Genomic DNA, 20,541 nt, shown 5'->3' on the forward strand with positions numbered 1-20,541 from the left:
GCTAAATTGTGGAAATTATTCTTCATTATTCTACTGTGGTTTGTTTGTATATGTTGTTATTTTGCTTAAAATACAAAATTCAACACAAAATTCTGGTTGAGGTATTATTTTAATAATTTATTTAATATTTCATTTATTTTTCACTGTTAAATATCACAAATGTTACATTGGCAGTTGTTCATTGGTAAAACAAACATGAACAAAAGGCAGAAGCCCTCAAAATATGGATTGTGGATGTCTGTTGTGCAAATTGCTAAAAGATTACAATATATATATATATATATATATATATATATATATATATATATATATATATATATATATATATATATATATATATAATTATTATTTTTATTTCTACTAGGTAAAAGTAACAAAGATAAAAGTACAGAACATATTAACATAGTACGAACATTAACATTAGTACGAAGAGGTGACATAACTTGCAAAGCACCCTTTATGTATATAAACAATTAACAATACAAAACGAAAGTATGGTGGCGGTTATGTATTTCCGATCTTGAGTGGAGCTCCACTCGCCCCTATAGAGGTGACGTAATTTTTCGGGAAAGTGTTGCCCGGACCAACATGGCGGCCGCGACCCTCTTGCTATGACGTCCACTTCGCAGCGCACTAACTGTCGAGTGGAACACGCCCCAAAGTCACACACGGAAAAGATCTGAAACGAAACTAACCCTGTGTGTTTAAATCCGAAGACTGTATTCTGTGGTAAGTTGAGAAGTTATTATTTATGTTGTAATGCAGGCTATACAGGAAATTATCTGCCATTTAGGTTTCTCCGCTTTCTTCCAAACCAGAACATTCACAGTGTGTGCAAACGTAGTTACCAAAATGGAAACGTAGTAAGACTGATCAGTTGATTAAATATTTAGACTGAATGCATGGCGTAACGTTGTTTTAAAAAAGGAAGAGGAGCAGGACTTTTGGTTTAATTGATCAAGAGAGAACTAATGATGTTTTTGTCTTTACATCTATTGTAACTCAGTAATTTATTAGTCCTGAGATTCCAATATCAGAGATCCGCGTTAATGTTGTTGAACAATTAAGCGTATCAGATGATTCTAATTCGAAATTTTATTAACTAATATAATAGTTTGGAATGAGCTGCAAATTTCTGTTTTACTTCGTGTATCTGAAAGTTAAAATGTATATTTGCCAGTTTTACTGCAAATTTGTTGATGTCCTGTTGAAGATAATTACCATATAAAGGTCTTAAATCAGGAGAAAGAGGTGGAGAACACAGCTCCAAAATGAGTCACTGCAAGGAGAGGAAGGAGAAGAAAGAAGAGTATGGTGCAGGACCCAGCTGTGTGTCAGTGAAGAGTGATCAGTCCATGCGCAACCCCAATAATTTCAGTGATGGAGCAGTGACCTCTGACCTCAGGTAAAATAAGAGAACCATTTACATGTATGCATTTGGCAGATGCTTTTATTCAAAACAATTTCCAATGCAGTCAAGCTACTTAGTGCAACACTAGCTGGTATTTGGGACAATAAATTGATAGACAAACAGTAGCTAGGTACAGAATTTGTAAATAAAATAATAATAAGAAAGAAAATAGTTGTTTTCACAAAACAGTACTGTTTAAAAGCAGCTTATCAGAAAGGTATCTTATTGTCTAAAGAGAAATGCCTAAATTAAATGTTTCTTAATTCCAGTGCAAGGGACCCATATGCCAAAATGCTGTACGTCTCATGTTAAATAGGCAGACAAGACTGAAATCTAAAACATCCTGGGAGGTGGTTCCTGAAGAGTGGGGTCAATATGTATTTGGTAAATTGAATCACAAGTAAACAACAGAAACACATTCCTGTTCACATCTGGTGTATTTGTCTGCCTCTTTTGTCCTCTTATGACCACTTCTTAGCTGATTTATTTGAGGGGAGGGTCTATTAGTGGGATACTCAGTTCTTAATTTCATCAGTACAACTTTGGGAGGTTGAAATGTCACTACACACTAATGTTATCAGTTTTAATTATTGTGTTGTTGTTAGCAAACAGATAATGCTGTATGTATTGTAAGCATTTTCATATTTTTCGGTCTAGAGGATAAAATGAGCTCACACAACTTACATATTAAAGGATGTGACTGAAAAATATAAGGAAAGCAACACATTTGACTAGTGCAATTTAACAACTTGTTGCACAGTCATTATCGGTAGATGGAGAGGACTTGGTCTTTTGCGGCAGATCAAACCCACACTTCTCTTGAAGTGGTCAAAAGTGGACATTCTCAAAACCAGGTTTAAAAATGAAAAAAAAAAAATTCAGTCGGTTCACTCCGAACAGAACTGGTATTATAACGTTTCCGTTCCTACGTTTGTCATTAAACATTACCGTTCCTAAACTGGTTTAATTTGTAAAAAAAATTAAGGGTTAATAATGTTATTTGCATACACTTTAAACAAGTGTATAATCAGACTCATTTTCACTCAAAAATAACATAGTCTAGCACACTTGAACATTTAATGCATAACATGGTTAAAACCACAACAGAAATGTATCTCCATTAATTGTAAAGCATAAACAGCTGGAAAAGTATTGACCCATTTTACTGAACTGTTCATACTGAAACAAAGGTCTTCTTTTCAGAATAGTGATAACGTTCTGTGTACATAACTTTCTTGCAACACTACATGTTTTAGAAATTAAATGAATTAAAAAGAATTAAACTGGATAACCATTGTTCTTTTAATGCACCATCAACTGCTAATTTCAAAGTAGGCTATAACGCTAAAAACCCAACGCGACACATCCTTGCATTACAGAATCAAATTCAGTTAGCTAATTAAGCTTGACCATTTAATGCAATATAACATTGTAAAATAAAACCACAATTAACAATTCTACAATTTAATAAGAATAATTATAGAATAATAAACTAAGAAAAAAAAAATCTGTATCTAGGATCAAGAAATAAAGCAGCCACAAAAGCGTCGTCAAAGAGTGCTGTTTGTCATGATTTGAGACACAGAACAAGGTGTTTTGCAAAGGGATTGTCAACTCTGTTGGTACACAGTACACACTGAAGCCAAACACCGTAGAAGTCACCCGCTGTGAGCTGGTCGGATAGGAGGCTTTCCGTAGCAGTTTACGCTGGTTTCAGTGCATGCACCAAGCTGGATATTGCCTTCCATTCACTCTCACCTAAATGCAGTTCTTTAATATTCGGTGACATGTCCTAATAAAAATTCCTGAGCTCTAAAAGCCGCTTCAGCAAATCATGTGTAGAATGCTAGAGCGTTGGACAGTCAACAACTGCCCTTTTGTGCCCCATTCTCTTAAGAAGAGGGACAACATTTTGTGTGCGCAACTTTTTTGCAACACTTCTCATTTAGAAATCAAATTGGATGACCGTTGCTCTTTTAATGCGTCATCAACTGCTAACTGCAGGGTATGATCCGAGCACCTCACACTGCGCAACACATTTCCCGATATTTCAGAGTTAAAGTTCAATTACCAAATCAGGAGTTTCGCCCTGGATTGCAGCCCGTGGGATCAATTTCATTCACTTCAGATGGGGTCTCCTCTTGCATATCAGATAGTAAAGACACTACCTTTAACATTTTAGCTCCATTATCTGACGTCATTGAGTGAATTAAGCATCTGGCGCGAATGGTGCTTTTTGTGGATTTATTCGCGTCTGCCACACAAATTTTTAAACTTTGACGTCAATTCGCACCACGTTAACCAATCAGGAGCCTGCTCAGGAGTCACTCATCCAACAGGGAGGAATGACTGATGTTGTCAGTGAAGCAGTTAACCAGAGCTATATGACACAAGACAGGAATAAAAACGACCTCGCTTGGAAGAGTGTGTTGTAAATACACATTTAACTTTTGAGTCACGTACACGTTTATTGACCCGCTGCCTTTCCGCCATTTTTCACAACAATTTTACCCCTAATATAACCTACAGCTACTTTTCGCTAACAAGATAATGTGTTTATTCAGAGGAAGTGTGTGGGAAAAGTGGAAAAGACCCGAGTGCTCGATCAACATCAGCCATCTTGCAAACAGACAACCGTAAGCATTAGTAAGCATTAGTAACCTTCCCTTTAACTCATTCTTGAGCTTTTCCCTTCCCACCTGAGCAAAATTTGACACCATATCATGGATATTTGATGAGTTGATGGCAAGCTAATTTCCTATAGCCTCTTGTATTGGCTTGACAGTTTTTCTGAAGCTGGTGTCTTCTATTAATGTTAATGATGGTCTCCCGTTGACAGTTACTAGTTCTAGGCATGCAACTTTTAGAACATCAGGATTCATTTGAATATGCCTGTCTGTTGTCTTTGGCTTTTTCTCTATGACCGCGTCAAGAGTTGTCTGTTCATCTGCTGTAGATGCTGATCTTTTAATGCTGCTTGAAATAGCATACTCTGCTGGATGTTTACGTTGAATATGCCTCTGCAAGTTTTCCTCCGTGATTGCCGCCTATTTCTGCCCTGCATCCCTCAATATTGCAGACAGGTTTGTTAGCCGATTTTTCATAGGAGAAATACTGCCGAAAAGTATTGTCTTGGTGGCAACCCATCTAAAAAAAAGTCATTAACAGTGGTATAAGTTAATAGGCCAATTTGGACTTTTTTAAGTTCTAAAAATTAACTCACATTAATTACAGAAAAAAACAATAACAGTTTTCATTACTACGTAAAGCTAATCTTAATGTTTCTAAGCATTTTTTTATTTAAACATACCTCTGAAAATTTGATGGGTAGCCAACCTTGTGGTTAAAGACAAATCTAATTGGGAGAAATGGACTGCTTATGACTGCTGCGCGGCATTTTTACTCACGCTCAATGCTTCATCGTCACATGCTCAACTATTCTATTGTGATTTGTCACTGTCTAATTAAAATATTAAAGTGAATGATAAAATAACGTTATTAACCGGTTAATGGTCATTTCAAATAAGTGTTTCTGTTCCAAACGATTAAAATGTTTTTAGTTTTAGTTTCTGTTTTTGTTCCTGTAAAAATTTCCGTTTTCGTTCCTTGAACCGTTCCGGAGCCCTGCTCAAAACCTAGTTTACATCTGTATTTAACAATATCCCATCTGAATTTGCATAATAATATCCAGTGTAAACAGGACCTACTGTAAATGTTTAGACAGTAAAGAAAAAAGCATTGAGAAGAGGTCAGAGCTGTGGGAGTCTGTCCTCATTTGGCATTAAATAATTGTGCATCTAGTTACATCTTATGTGTAATGCAAGAATGAAATAAATTATTCATAACTGTTTAAGTATTTAAAGACTGGTAGGTTCCTTAAGTACACAATCTGAGATGTATAGTCCATTGTAAAGACCACCCAATGGCCTGTGACTGAATCCACTGGAATGGGTGAAAATATTCTGTATCCATTTTACTTTAAATTGTTTAACTTTTAGCCAGCTCTGTGCTTAATCTGACTCCAATTTCAGATAATTATAAACAAATTATAGATTACTATTCATTTTGTTCTGCTTTTAATTTGGATATCCGATCATTCCATTACGGTGGGTCAGAAACTGTGGAATGATCTACCCCATGCATATTAGGTTGTTCCACACTGTAAAACCCGACAAGTTAACTTAACTCAAATCGTTTGAGTAAACCGATTGCCTTGACTGTAATACCTGACAAGTAAACTTAACTCAAACGGTTTGAGTAAACAGATATCCTTAAGTTATGTTAACTCAAACCATTTGAGGAAACCGATTGCCTTAAACCATTTAAGTTTAAAAGACTAACAGTTACGAGTACTCTGAACTTAATTCAGTTGAGTTCCCTGAAAGAAGATATACATTGCAATTAAGTGATTAAGTGATTAATTGAGCTTTAGTGATGAACACCTGCTGTTAACAAACATAATTACTGAAGAAAAGAGAGAAAGGAACAACAGCTGACTTCAGACACAGCCTCACTCAAACCTGACAAGTTATGTTAACTCAAACCGTTTGAGGAAACTGATTGCCTTAAACCATTTAAGTTGAAAAAACTAACAGTTATGAGTACTCTGAACTTAATTCAGTTGAGTTCACTGAAAGAAGATATACATTGCAATTAAGTAATTAAGTGATTAACTGAGTGCTGATTGAGAATTAGTGATGAACAGCTGCTGCTAACAAACAGAATCACTGAAGAAAAGAGAAACACAAGAACTACTACAACTGACTTCAGACACAGCCTTAGATGAAATCAACTGAAATAAAATACATGAAATCTCTCAAGATCTGATTAAACAACCCCACAAACAGCATCACCAGCTCCACATATTAATAACCAGACTGACTTTATTTTTGTCAGACGTCTACAGAAGATCTTATTGAGAATGAACTAAGGTTTAGATGTTGATTTATTGTTTCATTTGAAGTAACCATGTTAGAGATCAGTGTTTGCTTTAGTTGGGCTCTTGAACCTTGACTTCTGTCTTAGTCTTTTCTCTGGCTGTTATAACTGTGTGTTTCTAAAACACATTTGTTGTAACGCAAAAGCCCAGAAGAAATGCCATCAGGTGTTAACCTGTACCTAGGTGTAGTATGTTATACTTCATATAGGTGATGATAATTATTATTATTCACAAATATTGATCTGTACAGAGTCTAATCTCTGAGGAAACAAATGTGTAATTAGTAGAAGTGGATCTAATACAAGTGACAAGTGAGTCTGTGATAATCAGTTAATATAAAAATGGCTTCATAAACATTTTGTACACATACATTTGTATTCCATCCCAGTAATTGGTCAGACACAGACATCAATAATCAGAATATGAACCTCAACAATGGTGACAAAAAAACATGCTGCAATGCATGCTGGGTACTATTGTAGTACAAAACTCATCCATGGCTCCCAGCATGCTCTGCAGCATTTTTTGTTTTTTTGTTTTATGGTCACCATTGTTGAGGGTCATATTCTGATTATTGATGTCTTTGTGTGACTGTTTGACACCAAAAAGACCACACTGTTTGGAAAGTCTTTGTATTAACTGATTATTACAGAACCACTGGCTCTTAGAATCACTTTTACTATAATCAATCGAATTACACAACACATATTTCATCAGAGATTAGACTCCTAGCAGTTCAATAATTGATGATTATCATCACCGATATAAAGTATAACAACCTACATCTAGGTGCAGGTTAACACCTGATGGCATTTCTTCTGGGCTGTTGAGTTACAACAAATATGTTTCAGAAACACACGGTTATAACAGCCAGAGAAAAGACTAAGAGAGAAATCAAGGGTCAAGAGCCCAACTAAAGCAAACACTGATCTCTAACATGGTTACTTCAAATGAAACAATAAATCAACATCTAAACCTTAGTTCATTCTCAATAAGATCTTCTGTAGACGTCTGACAGAAATAAAGTCAGTCTGGTTATTAATAAGTGGAGCTGGTGATGCTGTTTGTGGGGTTGTTTCATCAGATCTTGAGAGATTTCATGTATTTTATTTCAGTTGATTTCATCTAAGTCTGTGTCTGAAGTCAGTTGTAGTAGTCCTTGTGTTTCTCTTTTCTTCAGTGATTCTGTTTGTTAACAGCAGCTGTTCATCACTAATTCTCAATCAGCACTTAGTTAATCACTTAATTATTTGAATGCAAAGTTTTAAAACTTACAGGGTTTAAATCAAGGCAATCTGTTTACTCAAACGGTTTGAGTTAAGTTTACTTGTCAGGTTTTACAGTGCAGTCTTTCTCAACCTTTAAATTGAAATTGATTTTACTATCTTTAAATTATAATGCTGATTGACATTTTTTTAAGCTTAAATTTAGTTGATGTTTGTTTGTGTCTTTTGTATGTTGTGATCAGGTCTGTGCCGTCCTCTACATCCCACTATCAGACCCACATCATGGAGGACAAAACTGAAGCAGTCCTTCAGACACACACACTGGAGACAGGAGACCTGCAGAGAGTCAAAGACCAGCATAAAACCAGCATGAAGAACAAGTATGAGAGATTATTTGAGGGAACCAAACTCCAAGAGAATGAAACCCTCCTGAACAGGATCTACACACAGCTCTACATCATAGAGAGAGAGAGAGAAGGAGTGAATGAAGAACATGAGGTTTTACAGATGGAGAAAACATCCAGAACACAACACTCACAAGAAACTCCAATCAACTGCAATGACATTTTTAAAGCCTCATCTGAACCAGGATCTGAGGAGAAAGAGCAGATCAAGACTGTTCTTACTAAAGGCATCGCTGGAATCGGAAAAACCGTCTCTGTGCAGAAGTTCATTCTGGACTGGGCCGAGGGAAAAGCCAATCAGGATGTAGATTTCATGTTTGTGCTTCCATTTCGAGAGCTGAACTTGATCCGAGATCATCAGTACAGTCTTCACAGACTTCTTCTGGACTTTCATCCTGAACTTCAAGATCTGGACTCACAGATTTATGATGAGTGTAAAGTTGTGTTCATCTTTGATGGTCTGGATGAAAGCAGAATCACACTGATGTTTTCAGATGATCAGAAAGTTTGTGATGTGACTGACACTTCATCAGTGGCTGTGTTGATGTCAAAGCTGATGAAAGGAGAGCTGCTTCCCTCTGCTCTCATCTGGATCACCTCCAGACCAGCAGCAGCCAATCAGATCCCCTCCAAATACATCCACCGTCTGACAGAAATTCAGGGATTCACTGAGCCTCAGAAGGAGGAATATTTCAGGAAGAGAATCAGTGATGAGCATCAAGCCAGCAGAATCATCTCACACATCAGAAGAGCAAGAAGCCTCCACATCATGTGCCACATCCCCATCTTCTGCTGGATCTCAACCACTGTGCTTCAGAAGCTCCTGGAAGAAGATCTGACAGCAGAAATCCCTCAAACTCTGACTGAAATGTACATCCACTTCCTGCGGATTCAGATCAACATGAGGAACCAGAAGTATGAAGAGAGAGATCCAGAGAAACAACTGCAGTCCAACAGAGAAGTGATTGTGAAACTTGCTGAAGTGGCTTTCAAACAGCTGATGAAGGGCAATGTGATGTTCTATGAGGAGGACCTGATTGAGAGCGGCATACACATCACTGACGCCTCAGTGTATTCTGGGATTTGCACTGAGATCTTTAAGGAGGAAACTGTGATTCATCAGAGGAAAGTCTACAGCTTCATTCATCTGAGCGTTCAGGAGTTTCTCGCTGCATTATACGTGTTTTACCATTATGTAATGATGCATAAAGATACATTGCAGTTTTGTGATATAATGCATAATCTGCATAGAGATGCAGTAGACAGAGCCCTTGAGAGTGAGTATGGCCATTTGGATCTGTTCCTGCGGTTCCTGCTGGGCATCTCACTGGAGTCCAATCAGAGACTCTTACAGGATCTACTGACACACACAGAGAACAGCTCAGAGAGCATCAGGAGAACCACACAGTACATTAAAGAGAAGATCAAAGATGGACATGGACTCTCCACTGAAAGATCCATCAATCTGTTCCTCTGTCTGCTGGAAGTGAAAGATCAGAGTCTGTCCAGAGAGATTCAGGAGTTTGTGAAATCAGACAAACACTCAGAGAAGAAACTATCTCCTGCTCACTGCTCAACAATCACCTACATGCTTCAGATGTCAGAGGAGCCACTGGATGAGCTGGACCTCAAGAAATACAACACATCAGATGAGGGCAGAAGAAGACTGATACCAGCTGTGATCAACTGCAGAAAAGCCCTGTGAGTGTTTTCTAATGTCTCGATCATTTCAATTGCATTGAACAAAATCAATTGAATTGAAAAAAAATAAGCTGATATTAGTTATCATGTGTTCTGCTCTCTTTCAGTCTTGCTTGCTGTAATGTCACTGCTCAGTCCTGTACCATTGTGGCATCAGCCCTACAATCCTCAAACTGTGTCCTGAGACATCTGGATCTGAGTAACAATGACCTGCATGATTTAGGAATGAAGCTGATCTCTGATGGTCTAAAAAATGCAAACTGTCAACTGGAGATACTGAGGTATTACGAACATATACGAGATGATGTACAGACAGCCAGTCGTAATGTTGATGGCTTTCTGTAGATGATCTGACTGTGTGTGTCTGTAGGTTGTCGGGCTGTATGGTGACAGAGGAAGGCTGTGGTTATTTGTCTTCAGCTCTGAGTTCAAATCCCTCACATCTGAGAGAGCTGGATCTGAGCTACAATCACCCAGGACAATCAGGAGTACAGCTGCTCAAACACAAACTGGATGATACAAACTATAAACTGCAGATACTCAAGTATGTAGGGCAGTTATGACTCATATGTGTATTTGTATGTGATCTGGGTTACCTAAGAGGGAATTTGTGCAGCCTTTGTAAAAAGGGACCCATGAAGGAAGGTGCAGACAAGGATCTAAGTGCAGGGTGATTTAATAAACTAAACCATCAGGAACCAAGGAATATGCATGCCAGGGACCCAAACATCTAACATCTAACAATTATACAGTCATGCCCACAAATATTGGCACCCTTGGCAAATATGACCAAATAAGGCTGTGAAAATTAATCTGCATTGTTAATCCTTTCGATTTTTTATAAAAAAAATCACAAAAATTTATCCTTTCATTGGATAATAAGAATTTAAAACGGAGGGGAAATATCATTATGAAATAAATGTTTTTCTCTTATACACATTGGCCACAATTAAGGACACCCTTTTATTGAAAAATTTTTTAAACATCCATTTGGCAGTGTAACAGCTCAAAACTGTCTCATATAATGCCTGATGAGGTTAAAGAACACCTGACAAGAGATCAGAGACCATTCCTTCATCCAGAATCACTCCAGACCCTTCAGATTCCCAGCTTCTCCTCTTCAGTTCACTCCTCTCATTTTCTGTCACTGTAAAACCCGATAAGTAAACTTTACTCAAACCGTTTGAGTAAACAGATTTCCTTGATTTAAACCATGTAAGTTTTAAAACTTTGCATTTAAGTAATTAAGTGATTAACTAAGTGCTGATTGAGAATTAGTGATGAACAGCTGTTGTTAACAAACAGTATCGCATATTGGTGATGATAATCATCAATTATTGATCCGTACGGAGTCTAATCTCTGATGAAATAGGTGTTGTGTAATTTAATTGATTATAGTAAAAGTGATTCTAAGAGCAAGTGGTTCTGTGATAATCAGTTAATATGAACAACTTTTCAAACAGTGTGGACCTCTACGGTGTCAAGCAGTCACACAAAGACATCAATAATCAGAATATGAACCTCAACAATGGTGACCATAAAAAAATGCTGCAGATCTGTGGGAGCCATGGATGAGTTCTGTACTACAGTAGTACCCAGAATGCATTGCAGCATGTTTTTTTCATCACCATTGTAGAGGTTAATATTCTGATTATTAATGTCTGTGTTTGACCAATTACTGGCATAGAAGAAAAATGTATGTGTACAAAAGTTTAGAAAGTCATTTTTATATTAACTGATTATCACAGAATCACTGCCTTTTAGTGTCACTTTCACTAGAATCACTTCAACTAATAGGGCTTGGGCGCCAAGTTGCATTCTGGGACGTGGCGGCCATGTTGTCAGCTTCGCGAATGTAAACATACAGCCAGTTGAATGAGAAGATCAGAGTTGGTAGAAAGAAAAAAAAGATGTCAAAATCGCGAAAAGGTTGTGGGATTTATAGGGATACGCTAAATACGGATGCCAGGGACCGGTATGTGGACAAAATCGGCACTATTAACGGTTTGGATGCATATGAAATTCCCAACAAATAGTGGAGTACCGACGGAGACTTTTTGCCGCACGTTTGCATTACAGATATCTTCGGCTACCTTGTTTGTTTTGTGAGCGCCTACACTTCAGAATAGTTCCGAAGCTACAAGTCAAGTCTCATGTACAGTTCACAAATGGATGGGTTCAGGAGCTGCAAATCATAGAAACGGAACAGCGGCAAAACAGTATACAGTAATCCGGTAAGCTGCGCTCTAACGTTACCTAGCTGCTAGTTTAGTAACCGTTAGTGCTAACAACCATTCACACATGGACTTTTAACAATGTGTTTCAAAAGTGTAGTTAGTAGCTGTCCACACTCCCGTTTTTCCGGGGTTCTCACGTATTTGAGCTGTTTTCCCGCTTTCTTCCCGTTTTAGTATTTTCCTCTAAAATATCCCGTTAGCCCCTCCATCAGACCTGTCAAGTCTCTGTGTTGTTGTCCTATTGCTACTCCTTGTCCTTCCAGCGAAACAGATGTTTTCAAAGCATCGTTTTGATTACTTGAATGCAACCTTAGCGTGATGTTGGGCTTTTTAAGATAGCGTGGTTGTTGTGAGAGCACGATTTCACGCCAATCTGTAACTAAAGTCACGTTAGACCTAGCTTCACAAATCGCTTAACGTTAGTTAATGCAGCAGTTTTATAGTACAAATTTTTGCTGTCAGCAGAGGGATAGCAACAAAAAGATGAATGTTGAAATTTCCCGTATTTTGGATGAGTAACTCGAGAAATTTCCTTTATTTTCAATGTTGACTTAAGCTATATAAATTAATATTCAAGTGTTATGGTCTCCGTAGTCGCGCCTCCAAGCAGGAAAGCGGTGTAAAGTTAATCCATTCTCATTTTATTTTCCCCATGGCTATTATGTGTTGCGCTATTACACCCCACAATACAGCAACGGTTGAAAACGGTTAAAATAGATTTTTAATTAATCAAATTAAGACACACGGATGAGAGGGAGTATGTCTGAACACTACGCAGTAGTCCGAGTAGCAGTAAAGGAAGCATTCAACGTGGCGGCCACGCCAAGTAATGACGTCACGACGCCCAAGCCCTATTACACAACACCTACTTAATCAGAGATTAGACTCCATACAGATCAATAATTGATGATACTCATCACCGATATAAAGTATAAAAACCTACACCTAGGTACAGAGTAACACCTGATGATATTTCTTCTGGGCTATTGAGTTACAACAAATATGTTTTAGAAACACACGGTTATAACAGCCAGAGAAAAGACTAAGTGAGAAATCAAGGGTCAAGAGCCCAACTAAAGCAAACACTGATCTCTAACATGGTTACTTCAAATGAAACAATAAATCAACATCTAAACCTTAGTTCATTCTCAATAAGATCTTCTGTAGACGTCTGACAGAAATAAAGTCAGTCTGGTTATTAATAAGTGGAGCTGGTGATGCTGTTTGTGGGGTTGTTTAATCAGATCTTGAGAGATTTCATGTATTTTATTTCAGTTGATTTCATCTAAGGCTGTGTCTGAAGTCAGTTGTAGTAGTTCTTGTGTTTCTCTTTTCTTCAGTGATTCTGTTTTTTAGCAGCAGCTGTTCATCACTAATTCTCAATCAGCACTTAGTTAATCACTTAATCACTTAATTGCAATGTATATCTTCTTTCAATGAACTCAACTGAATTAAGTAAAGAGTACTCATAACTGTTAGTTTTTTCAACTTAAATGGTTTAAGGCAATCGGTTTCCTCAAACGGTTTGAGTTAACATAACTTGTCAGGTTTGAGTGAGGCTGTGTCTGAAGTCAGCTGTTGTTCCTTTCTCTCTTTTCTTCAGTAATTATGTTTGTTAACAGCAGGTGTTCATCACTAATGCTCAGTTTTCACTCAATTAATCACTTAATTATTTAATTGCAATGTATATCTTCTTTCAGTGAACTCAGCTGAATTAAGTTCAAAGTACTTTAATGGTTTAAGGCAATCAGTTTCCTCAAACGGTTTGAGTAAACCTAATTTGTCAGGTTTGAGTTAAGTTACTTGTAGGGTTTTACAGGGTTCAGGTCAGAGGACTGGATGGCTATAGCAGAAGCTTGGTTTGGAGCTCAGTTACCCACTTCTGTGTTGTTTTTGAGGTTTGTGTTTGGATTATTGTACGGTTGAATGATCCAAACATGGCCCATTATAAGATTTCTAACAGAGTCAGTCACTTTTTGATTTTTTATCTGTTGGTATTTAATAGAATCCATGATGCCATGTGTCTAAACAAGATGTCCAGGACCTCCAGCAGAAATATAGGTCCACAACATCAAAAATACAGCTGTATATTTCATTGTACACATGGGGTACTTTTTATCCCTGTTTTCACCAAACCCATCTTGAGTGTTTACTGCTAAAAAGCTAATTTTTAGTTTCATCTGATCATAGAAGCCAGTCCCATTTGAAGTTCCAGTCGTGTCTGATAACTGAATATGCTTTAGTTTGTCTTTGGATGAGCTAGGAGATTTTTTCTTGAAACCCTCCCAAACAACATGTGGTGATGTAGGTTCTGTTTGACAATTTTTTAAAGGTTTTCTGAACCAGAAACTCAACTATTTTCTGCAATTCTCCAGCTGTGATCCTTGGAGAGTCTTTAGCCACTCAAACTGACCTCCTCAACATGCATTAGGACGATATAGACACGCGTCCTCTTCCAGGCAGTTTTGTAACATTTTCTGTTGATTGGAAATTCTTAATTATTGCCCTGATGGTGGAAATGGGAATTGTCACTGCTCTAGCTCTTTTCTTAAAGCCACTTCACCAATTTGTGAAGCTCAATCATCTTTTGCTGCACATCAGAAATATATTCTTTGTTTTTTTCTGATTGTGATTAAGGGCATTTGGGCTTTGTTTTCCCTCCACTTTATATTTCTGGGAAACAGGAAGCAATGGCTGGATAGTTTCATGTTTATAATCATGCTGGAGTGCTCAAAATTGTGAATATGAATGGGAATATACTTCAGAGATAATTTACTCATAAGAATTTCTAGGGGTGCCAATAATTGTGTCCAACGAGTATTTGAGAAAACATTAATTTCATAATGATATTTTCCCTCCATTTAAATCCTTATTATCCAATGAAAGGATACATTCTTGTGAATTTTTTTAATAAAAAATCAAAAGGATTAACAATGCAGATTAATTTTCACAGCCTTTTTTGAACATATTTGCCAAGGGTGCCAATATTTGTGGGCATGACTGTACATCTAACTACTGACAGACCAACACAGTAAACACAGGATCTTAAATATACAGGATAACAAACTTAAATGAAATTAATGAAATCAAAAAGCACACACAGGTAGACTATGTGCTAACTATATTTCATGCACACTACTCACATTATGTGTGTTTTGATCAAATGTTCATAAAATAAAATTTGAATAAAAACATTATGTGTATTCATCATGTAAAGTGATTGTGTCTTTTCATGAGGCTTGGATTAAACCACTTAAATCGTATGAATTACTTTTATAATTCCTTTATGTCCTTTTTGGACCTTGAAACAATAGACACAATCTTTATTTTTGTTTGGAAGATGAATCCAACAATCTGGAGGGGTTGGAACGACACAATGGAGAGAAATGATAACAGAAAAGCTACAAATCTAATTCAACAAGTAGTCTTAACAATCTGCCTTCATATAAATTCTTTTTTGTTTGTATGTCTTTTTTTTGTCTCTGTTAGTTTGGACTTTGGAGGACATTTCAGAATCAAACCAGGACTGAGAAAATGTAGGTTCTCTCTCTCTCTCTCTCTCTCTCTCTCTCTCTCTCTCTCTCTCTCTCTCTCTCTCTCTCTCTCAAAAAAACTAAACAAAAACATGACACTCCAGTGTATATTTAACGATGCCATAGATGATTTTTGTCACTCTTCTTCTGTTCAGATGCCTGTAATCTCACACTGGATCCAAACACAGCACACACTCAACTCGTCCTGTCTGAAGACAACAAAAAAACAACATGTGTGAAAGATCATCAGCAGTATCCTGATCATCCAGACAGATTTGCACAACAGGAGCAGGTCATGTGTAAAGAGAGTCTGACTGGACGCTGTTACTGGGAGGTTGAATGGAGCGGCTCTGGTCATGTAGCAGTGACATATAAAGAAATCAGCAGGAAAGGTGGGATTGAATGTTGGTTTGGACTCAATGAAAAATCCTGGAGTATGTATTGTTCTGATATTAATTATACTGTCTGGTACAATAACAACAGCACTGATGTAATTGGCCCTTCAGCCCGCTCTAATAGAGTAGGAGTGTATGTAGATGTGTTGGCCGGCTCTCTGTCCTTCTACAGTGTCTCTGACACACACACACTCACACACATATACACATTCAACACCACTTTCACTGAACCCCTCTATGCTGGATTTGGGGTTTATCCTGAATCTTCTGTGTCTCTGTGTCAGATCTAACAACCTATTGTTAAGAACCACAGACACACAGGAAAGAAAATAAAAAGTTATTGCTATTTTATATCTTACAATTGCAACTTTCTTGATATTGTGTAATTTAATAGTCAGAAGTACGAGAAATAGATTTGCAATTGTAAGATGAAGTCAGCTTGTATAAGTTTACAGTGTGAGATACAAAGTTGCAGTTATGAGTAGTTGCATTTCCAATACTTAGATTTTTATTGTAATATATAGTCATAATTACCAAAGAATCCCACTTTTCAGAAAGTCACCATTGCACGAAAATGAATTAATCAAATTTGGCATACAGTTTACATGGATATTAATAATCAAATAGCTAATTAAATGCAGAGTGCTGTGAATTTGAAGTTGCAAGATATTCTGGGTTTCAGTGTCATTCAGTGTATCAACAAGGTTTTACTTTAATGAGCAATAACTTCCCTTTAATGTGGAATTACTTCCACAAGTGCAAATAAAAGATGTGATTGGTTGGACTTTCTGTCACATTGTCAATGTAACTGATATGGAAATCATATTGTTAAATTGAGTAGAATTAACTTAACATTTGGTCAAACCTGTATAGGAGTGTTTTTACCTTTGAGTCATAAAGTTTTTATTTGCTGTGTTGGCTCTTCACTTTTGATCAAAGCTGTTCTGTAGAAACACTCTGGGCTATTCATTTGGTGTGATCTTTTTCAAGCTCTTGTAGATGTCACTGTATCAGAGGATCCACAGACTCAGTTTCATCCTGCTGGATTGTAGATCAGCGTTTTCTCTTTGTTCAGTATCATAGTTAAAATAATTGTTAAATGAGTTATGTGCAACACTGATACTATGCATTTCTGAATTAGTTTTATTTGCCATGAGTTTTATGTAATGAATTATGTTAGCTAAAGCTATAATCTAAAATGTGCATAGTAACATCTAAATTAAATATCCAAATTAATAATTATTGAATCAAGCTTATTTGATGAGGTTGGAAGTGAAAGTTACTTTTAAGCATCAGATCAGGTGTAAATGTCTCTTTATTATGAAAGCTGCACAGTTTAATACTGGGATACTGGTTTTCTTCAATAAATCTTTATACATGGTCACTCTCTGTCATGCTATATCATTATATTTCAGAGTTAAGACTGAGATGCAGATTAGAATATTTATTTAGCTGATCGTACATTCAGACAACAGTGATTTAGTGTGTGATTACAGCATGTGTTCAGACAGATGTCTCTCACACGGTCTGCTCTCCTCTTTCATGTATCATTCCGATTTCTCCTCATCTCTCAGTCTTTTTTCATTCTTCCTCTTTATTGGCTGCTCTCTCATGTATAAATGGATGTTGTTGGTATCTCTGCTACTGGACGGGGGTCTCTGTAAGTCTGTTTGTCCATGACAGTCTTCTCTTTGTGGGACACAGCTGGTGTCTGCTCCTAATCTGTCTGATTTATCAGACTGCTGTGAGCCGGGAGTGAGAGACAATGGATACGCATGAAGAACAGTTTATACTTTATTTAGGACACACTACACCACTGCAAGGTAAGATACAAACACACATGCATTTGTTTCATTATATTAGTGAGGACATTGCATAGATGTCTATTGATTTTTTTTTTTTTTTTTTTTTATCAGGTTAATTATATTTTCTATGCCCTCTAACCCTACCCCTAAACTTACCCATCACAGAAACTTCTACAAAACACACTAGGCTTCGAGTGAACATGATTTGGTTGATTTGTTAGCCTTTTTAACCAGTGTGCACCAATATTAATGTCATCCAGTTCAATTGGGAAACTTCTCGGAGGTGTTGGATGTGCTCCTATCAAACTGCTGACTTCAACACTGCTCGCCTCATTTGATCTCAAGCGATTGTCTACTACAGCGACTCACTAATCAGGCAACCAACTGGACCTCACTCTGGTACATTTCCCTCAGCATTCAAGCAGGCTCGGGTAAGCCCACTGCTTAAGAAACCATCCTATGATTAAGAAACACATCCCTTTGTCCTTTTGATATTTTTCTTACTAGTCATTGATACTACTGGTGCCAGCCACTGCACTCCCATCTTCTGCGATGTCAGACAGGTGAGATGTGCCATGGTCATCAGCTGCATAAATCTCATGCTGGTCATCGTATCTCTGTTATTTGATGTCATCTTTAATCTTACTCCTGATGTAGTCTGCAAAGCTGTCTGAGGTTATATTTTTGTCAATCTGTAAAACAATCTGTGAAAAGTCATAAATATGGGAATAGTGAAATGCTTTAAGGAAATTATGTTTTCTGTAGCATAAATTTTTCATGTTATATGAGATGAGGCAAAAGTTAAGATGTCTCAGAAATGTTGTTCTTGAGATGTGAACTATGTAAAGTTCACCCATAACGGGAAATCTTGTCATTTATTCACTTTCTGCTTATCAGTGATTAAAACCTTAATTTTATATCTGCTGAGCGATTATTCTGTGATCGCGCCTATTCTCTCACCTCTCTCTCTCCCTCATTTGGATTCCGTTATGTCTTGTACAAAGTTTACTGTCTGTATTGTTGTACGCATATTTACTCTGTGTAAATCGTAGTTTGATGTATTATTAGTTCAATTATTAAAACCCAATATATATTAATGATTGCTTCCGTCTAAAATGCTCACATCACGAGTCGATGAAATGTTTGATCTTAGCTACAAGTTCGTTACTTTTCAGTAACCGAAATTTCATAATGATAGGAGAATGTTTTCATGGCCAGAAACTATTTCTCCTTGAATTATAAGAAGTGAAAACTTTATTGACACTGACAAACCACTGTTTGATTTGCGGTAATTCGAAGTAAGAAATATCACTATAATTCATATGAAGAATGGAAAATTGATATTAATGAGTAAATTACAGTACCTTGTAATGAGTTATTGATATATACAATTGACCTATTTTTCATCTTCAGTAATTTTAATGTAACTGTCATATGATGATATGGCAAAGACAAGAGAACACAGCATTCAAGTAAGGCAGATGTGTGATGACCTTCATAATTCAGGCAATGGCTACAAGAAAATATCCACTCACCTTAACTTGCCCGTATCTACAGTCAGAGGAATCATTAAGAAGTTTAAAACAACTGGAACAGTGACAAACAAGGCTGGCAGAGGTCCCACGTTTATCTTGCCACAACGCACAGTGAGGAGGATGGGTAAGAGAAGTAAAAAAAATCCTAAGCTCACTGTCACAGAATTGCATCAAAGAGTGGCATCTTGGGGTCACAAAGTCTCCAAAACAACCACCAGATGCTCTCTACATGCCAACAAGCTGTTTGGGAGGCATGCAAGGATAAGGCCTTTCTCACGAACACTCATGAACGTAAACGTCTGGAGTTTGCTAAGCGGCACTGGGACTTCAACTGGGATCGTGTGTTTTGGTCAGATGAGACTAAGATTGAGCTTTTTGGCAACAAACACTCTAAGTGGGTCTGGCGAAAAACAAAAGTATGCCGAAAAGTACCTCATGCCCACCCTGAAGTATGGTGGAGGATCTGTGATGCTGCGGGGCTTTTTCTCTTCCAAAGGCCCTGGGAACCTTGTTAGGGTGAATGGCATTATGGACGCTTTGAACTACCAGGACATTTTAAATAAAAACCTGATGGCCTCTGCCAGAAAAGTGAAGATGGGTCATCATTGGGTCTTTCAGCAGGATAATGATCCAAAACATGTGGCAAAATCTACACAAAAATGGTTCAGGAGTCACAATCTCAAGGTCCTCCCATGGCCATCTCAGTCCCCAGACCTCAACCCAATCGAAAACCTGTGGGGCGAGCTAAAGAGGAGAGTGCATAAGAGAGGACCCAGGATACTCTATGATCTACAAAGAAGAATGGTCAAAGATCCCTCTCTCTGTTTTCTCCAATCTTGTGAATTGTTATAGGAGGAGATTAAGGGTTGTCTTGTTGGCAAAATGGGGTTGTACAAAGTATTAACATCAGGGGTGCCATAATTGTGTGACACATGATTTCAAGTTTTTTTTTTTTTTTTCTTAAATGTGTGATTTTTGTTTTACCACCAAAGTAATGTACTTAAATAAAAGGTTGGATTTTTCTCTCTTTTTTTGCATTTGGGTTCTATGTTGTTAAAAAAAAAAAAAAAAGTAGAATTCTTAGAAGTCCACGACCACATCTTAAACAGGGGTGCCAGTAATTGTGGAGGGCACTGTGTGTATATATATATATCAATCATATTCCTGATTAATTATTAAAATTCCCTATAGATCATTTGAGTTAATTGTAATGTACAACCCAGTATGGCTACATCGGTGTGCTTCACGCTGAATCACACATGTGCAGTATCATCAGCTCCTCGGTTCTTGAATCAGACACATCTGACAGAAACGTTTCTTGACCCGAGGACGAGTCAGTCTTTTGTTCGTTATCT

At 37.2% G+C, this 20,541-nt stretch overlaps 1 protein-coding gene across 1 annotated transcript; it reads left to right on the forward strand.

Moving 5' to 3' along the window:
* Positions 1-404: 404 nt before the first annotated feature.
* On the forward strand, positions 405-17,234 carry LOC113082410 (protein NLRC3-like). Its single transcript, XM_026254069.1, has 7 exons — positions 405-729; positions 1,214-1,405; positions 7,819-9,681; positions 9,789-9,962; positions 10,052-10,225; positions 15,408-15,454; positions 15,607-17,234. Exons 2-7 carry the CDS (start codon positions 1,272-1,274, stop codon positions 16,134-16,136), a joined length of 2,922 nt encoding a protein of 973 aa, XP_026109854.1. The 5' UTR covers positions 405-729; positions 1,214-1,271; the 3' UTR covers positions 16,137-17,234.
* The last annotated feature ends 3,307 nt before the right edge of the window (positions 17,235-20,541 follow it).

Source organism: Carassius auratus, unplaced genomic scaffold (genome assembly GCF_003368295.1).
Source record: "Carassius auratus strain Wakin unplaced genomic scaffold, ASM336829v1 scaf_tig00036059, whole genome shotgun sequence".
NCBI lineage: Eukaryota > Metazoa > Chordata > Actinopteri > Cypriniformes > Cyprinidae > Carassius > Carassius auratus.

Bases quoted from the DNA above. Each gene is read 5' to 3' on its own strand.
- LOC113082410 (XM_026254069.1), top strand. From the start codon at position 1,272: ATGAGTCACTGCAAGGAGAGGAAGGAGAAGAAAGAAGAGTATGGTGCA. The intron at 10,226-15,407 runs GTATGTAGGGCA...TGTCTCTGTTAG, and splicing joins TATAAACTGCAGATACTCAA to TTTGGACTTTGGAGGACATT. The intron at 15,455-15,606 runs GTAGGTTCTCTC...TCTTCTGTTCAG, and splicing joins CAAACCAGGACTGAGAAAAT to ATGCCTGTAATCTCACACTG.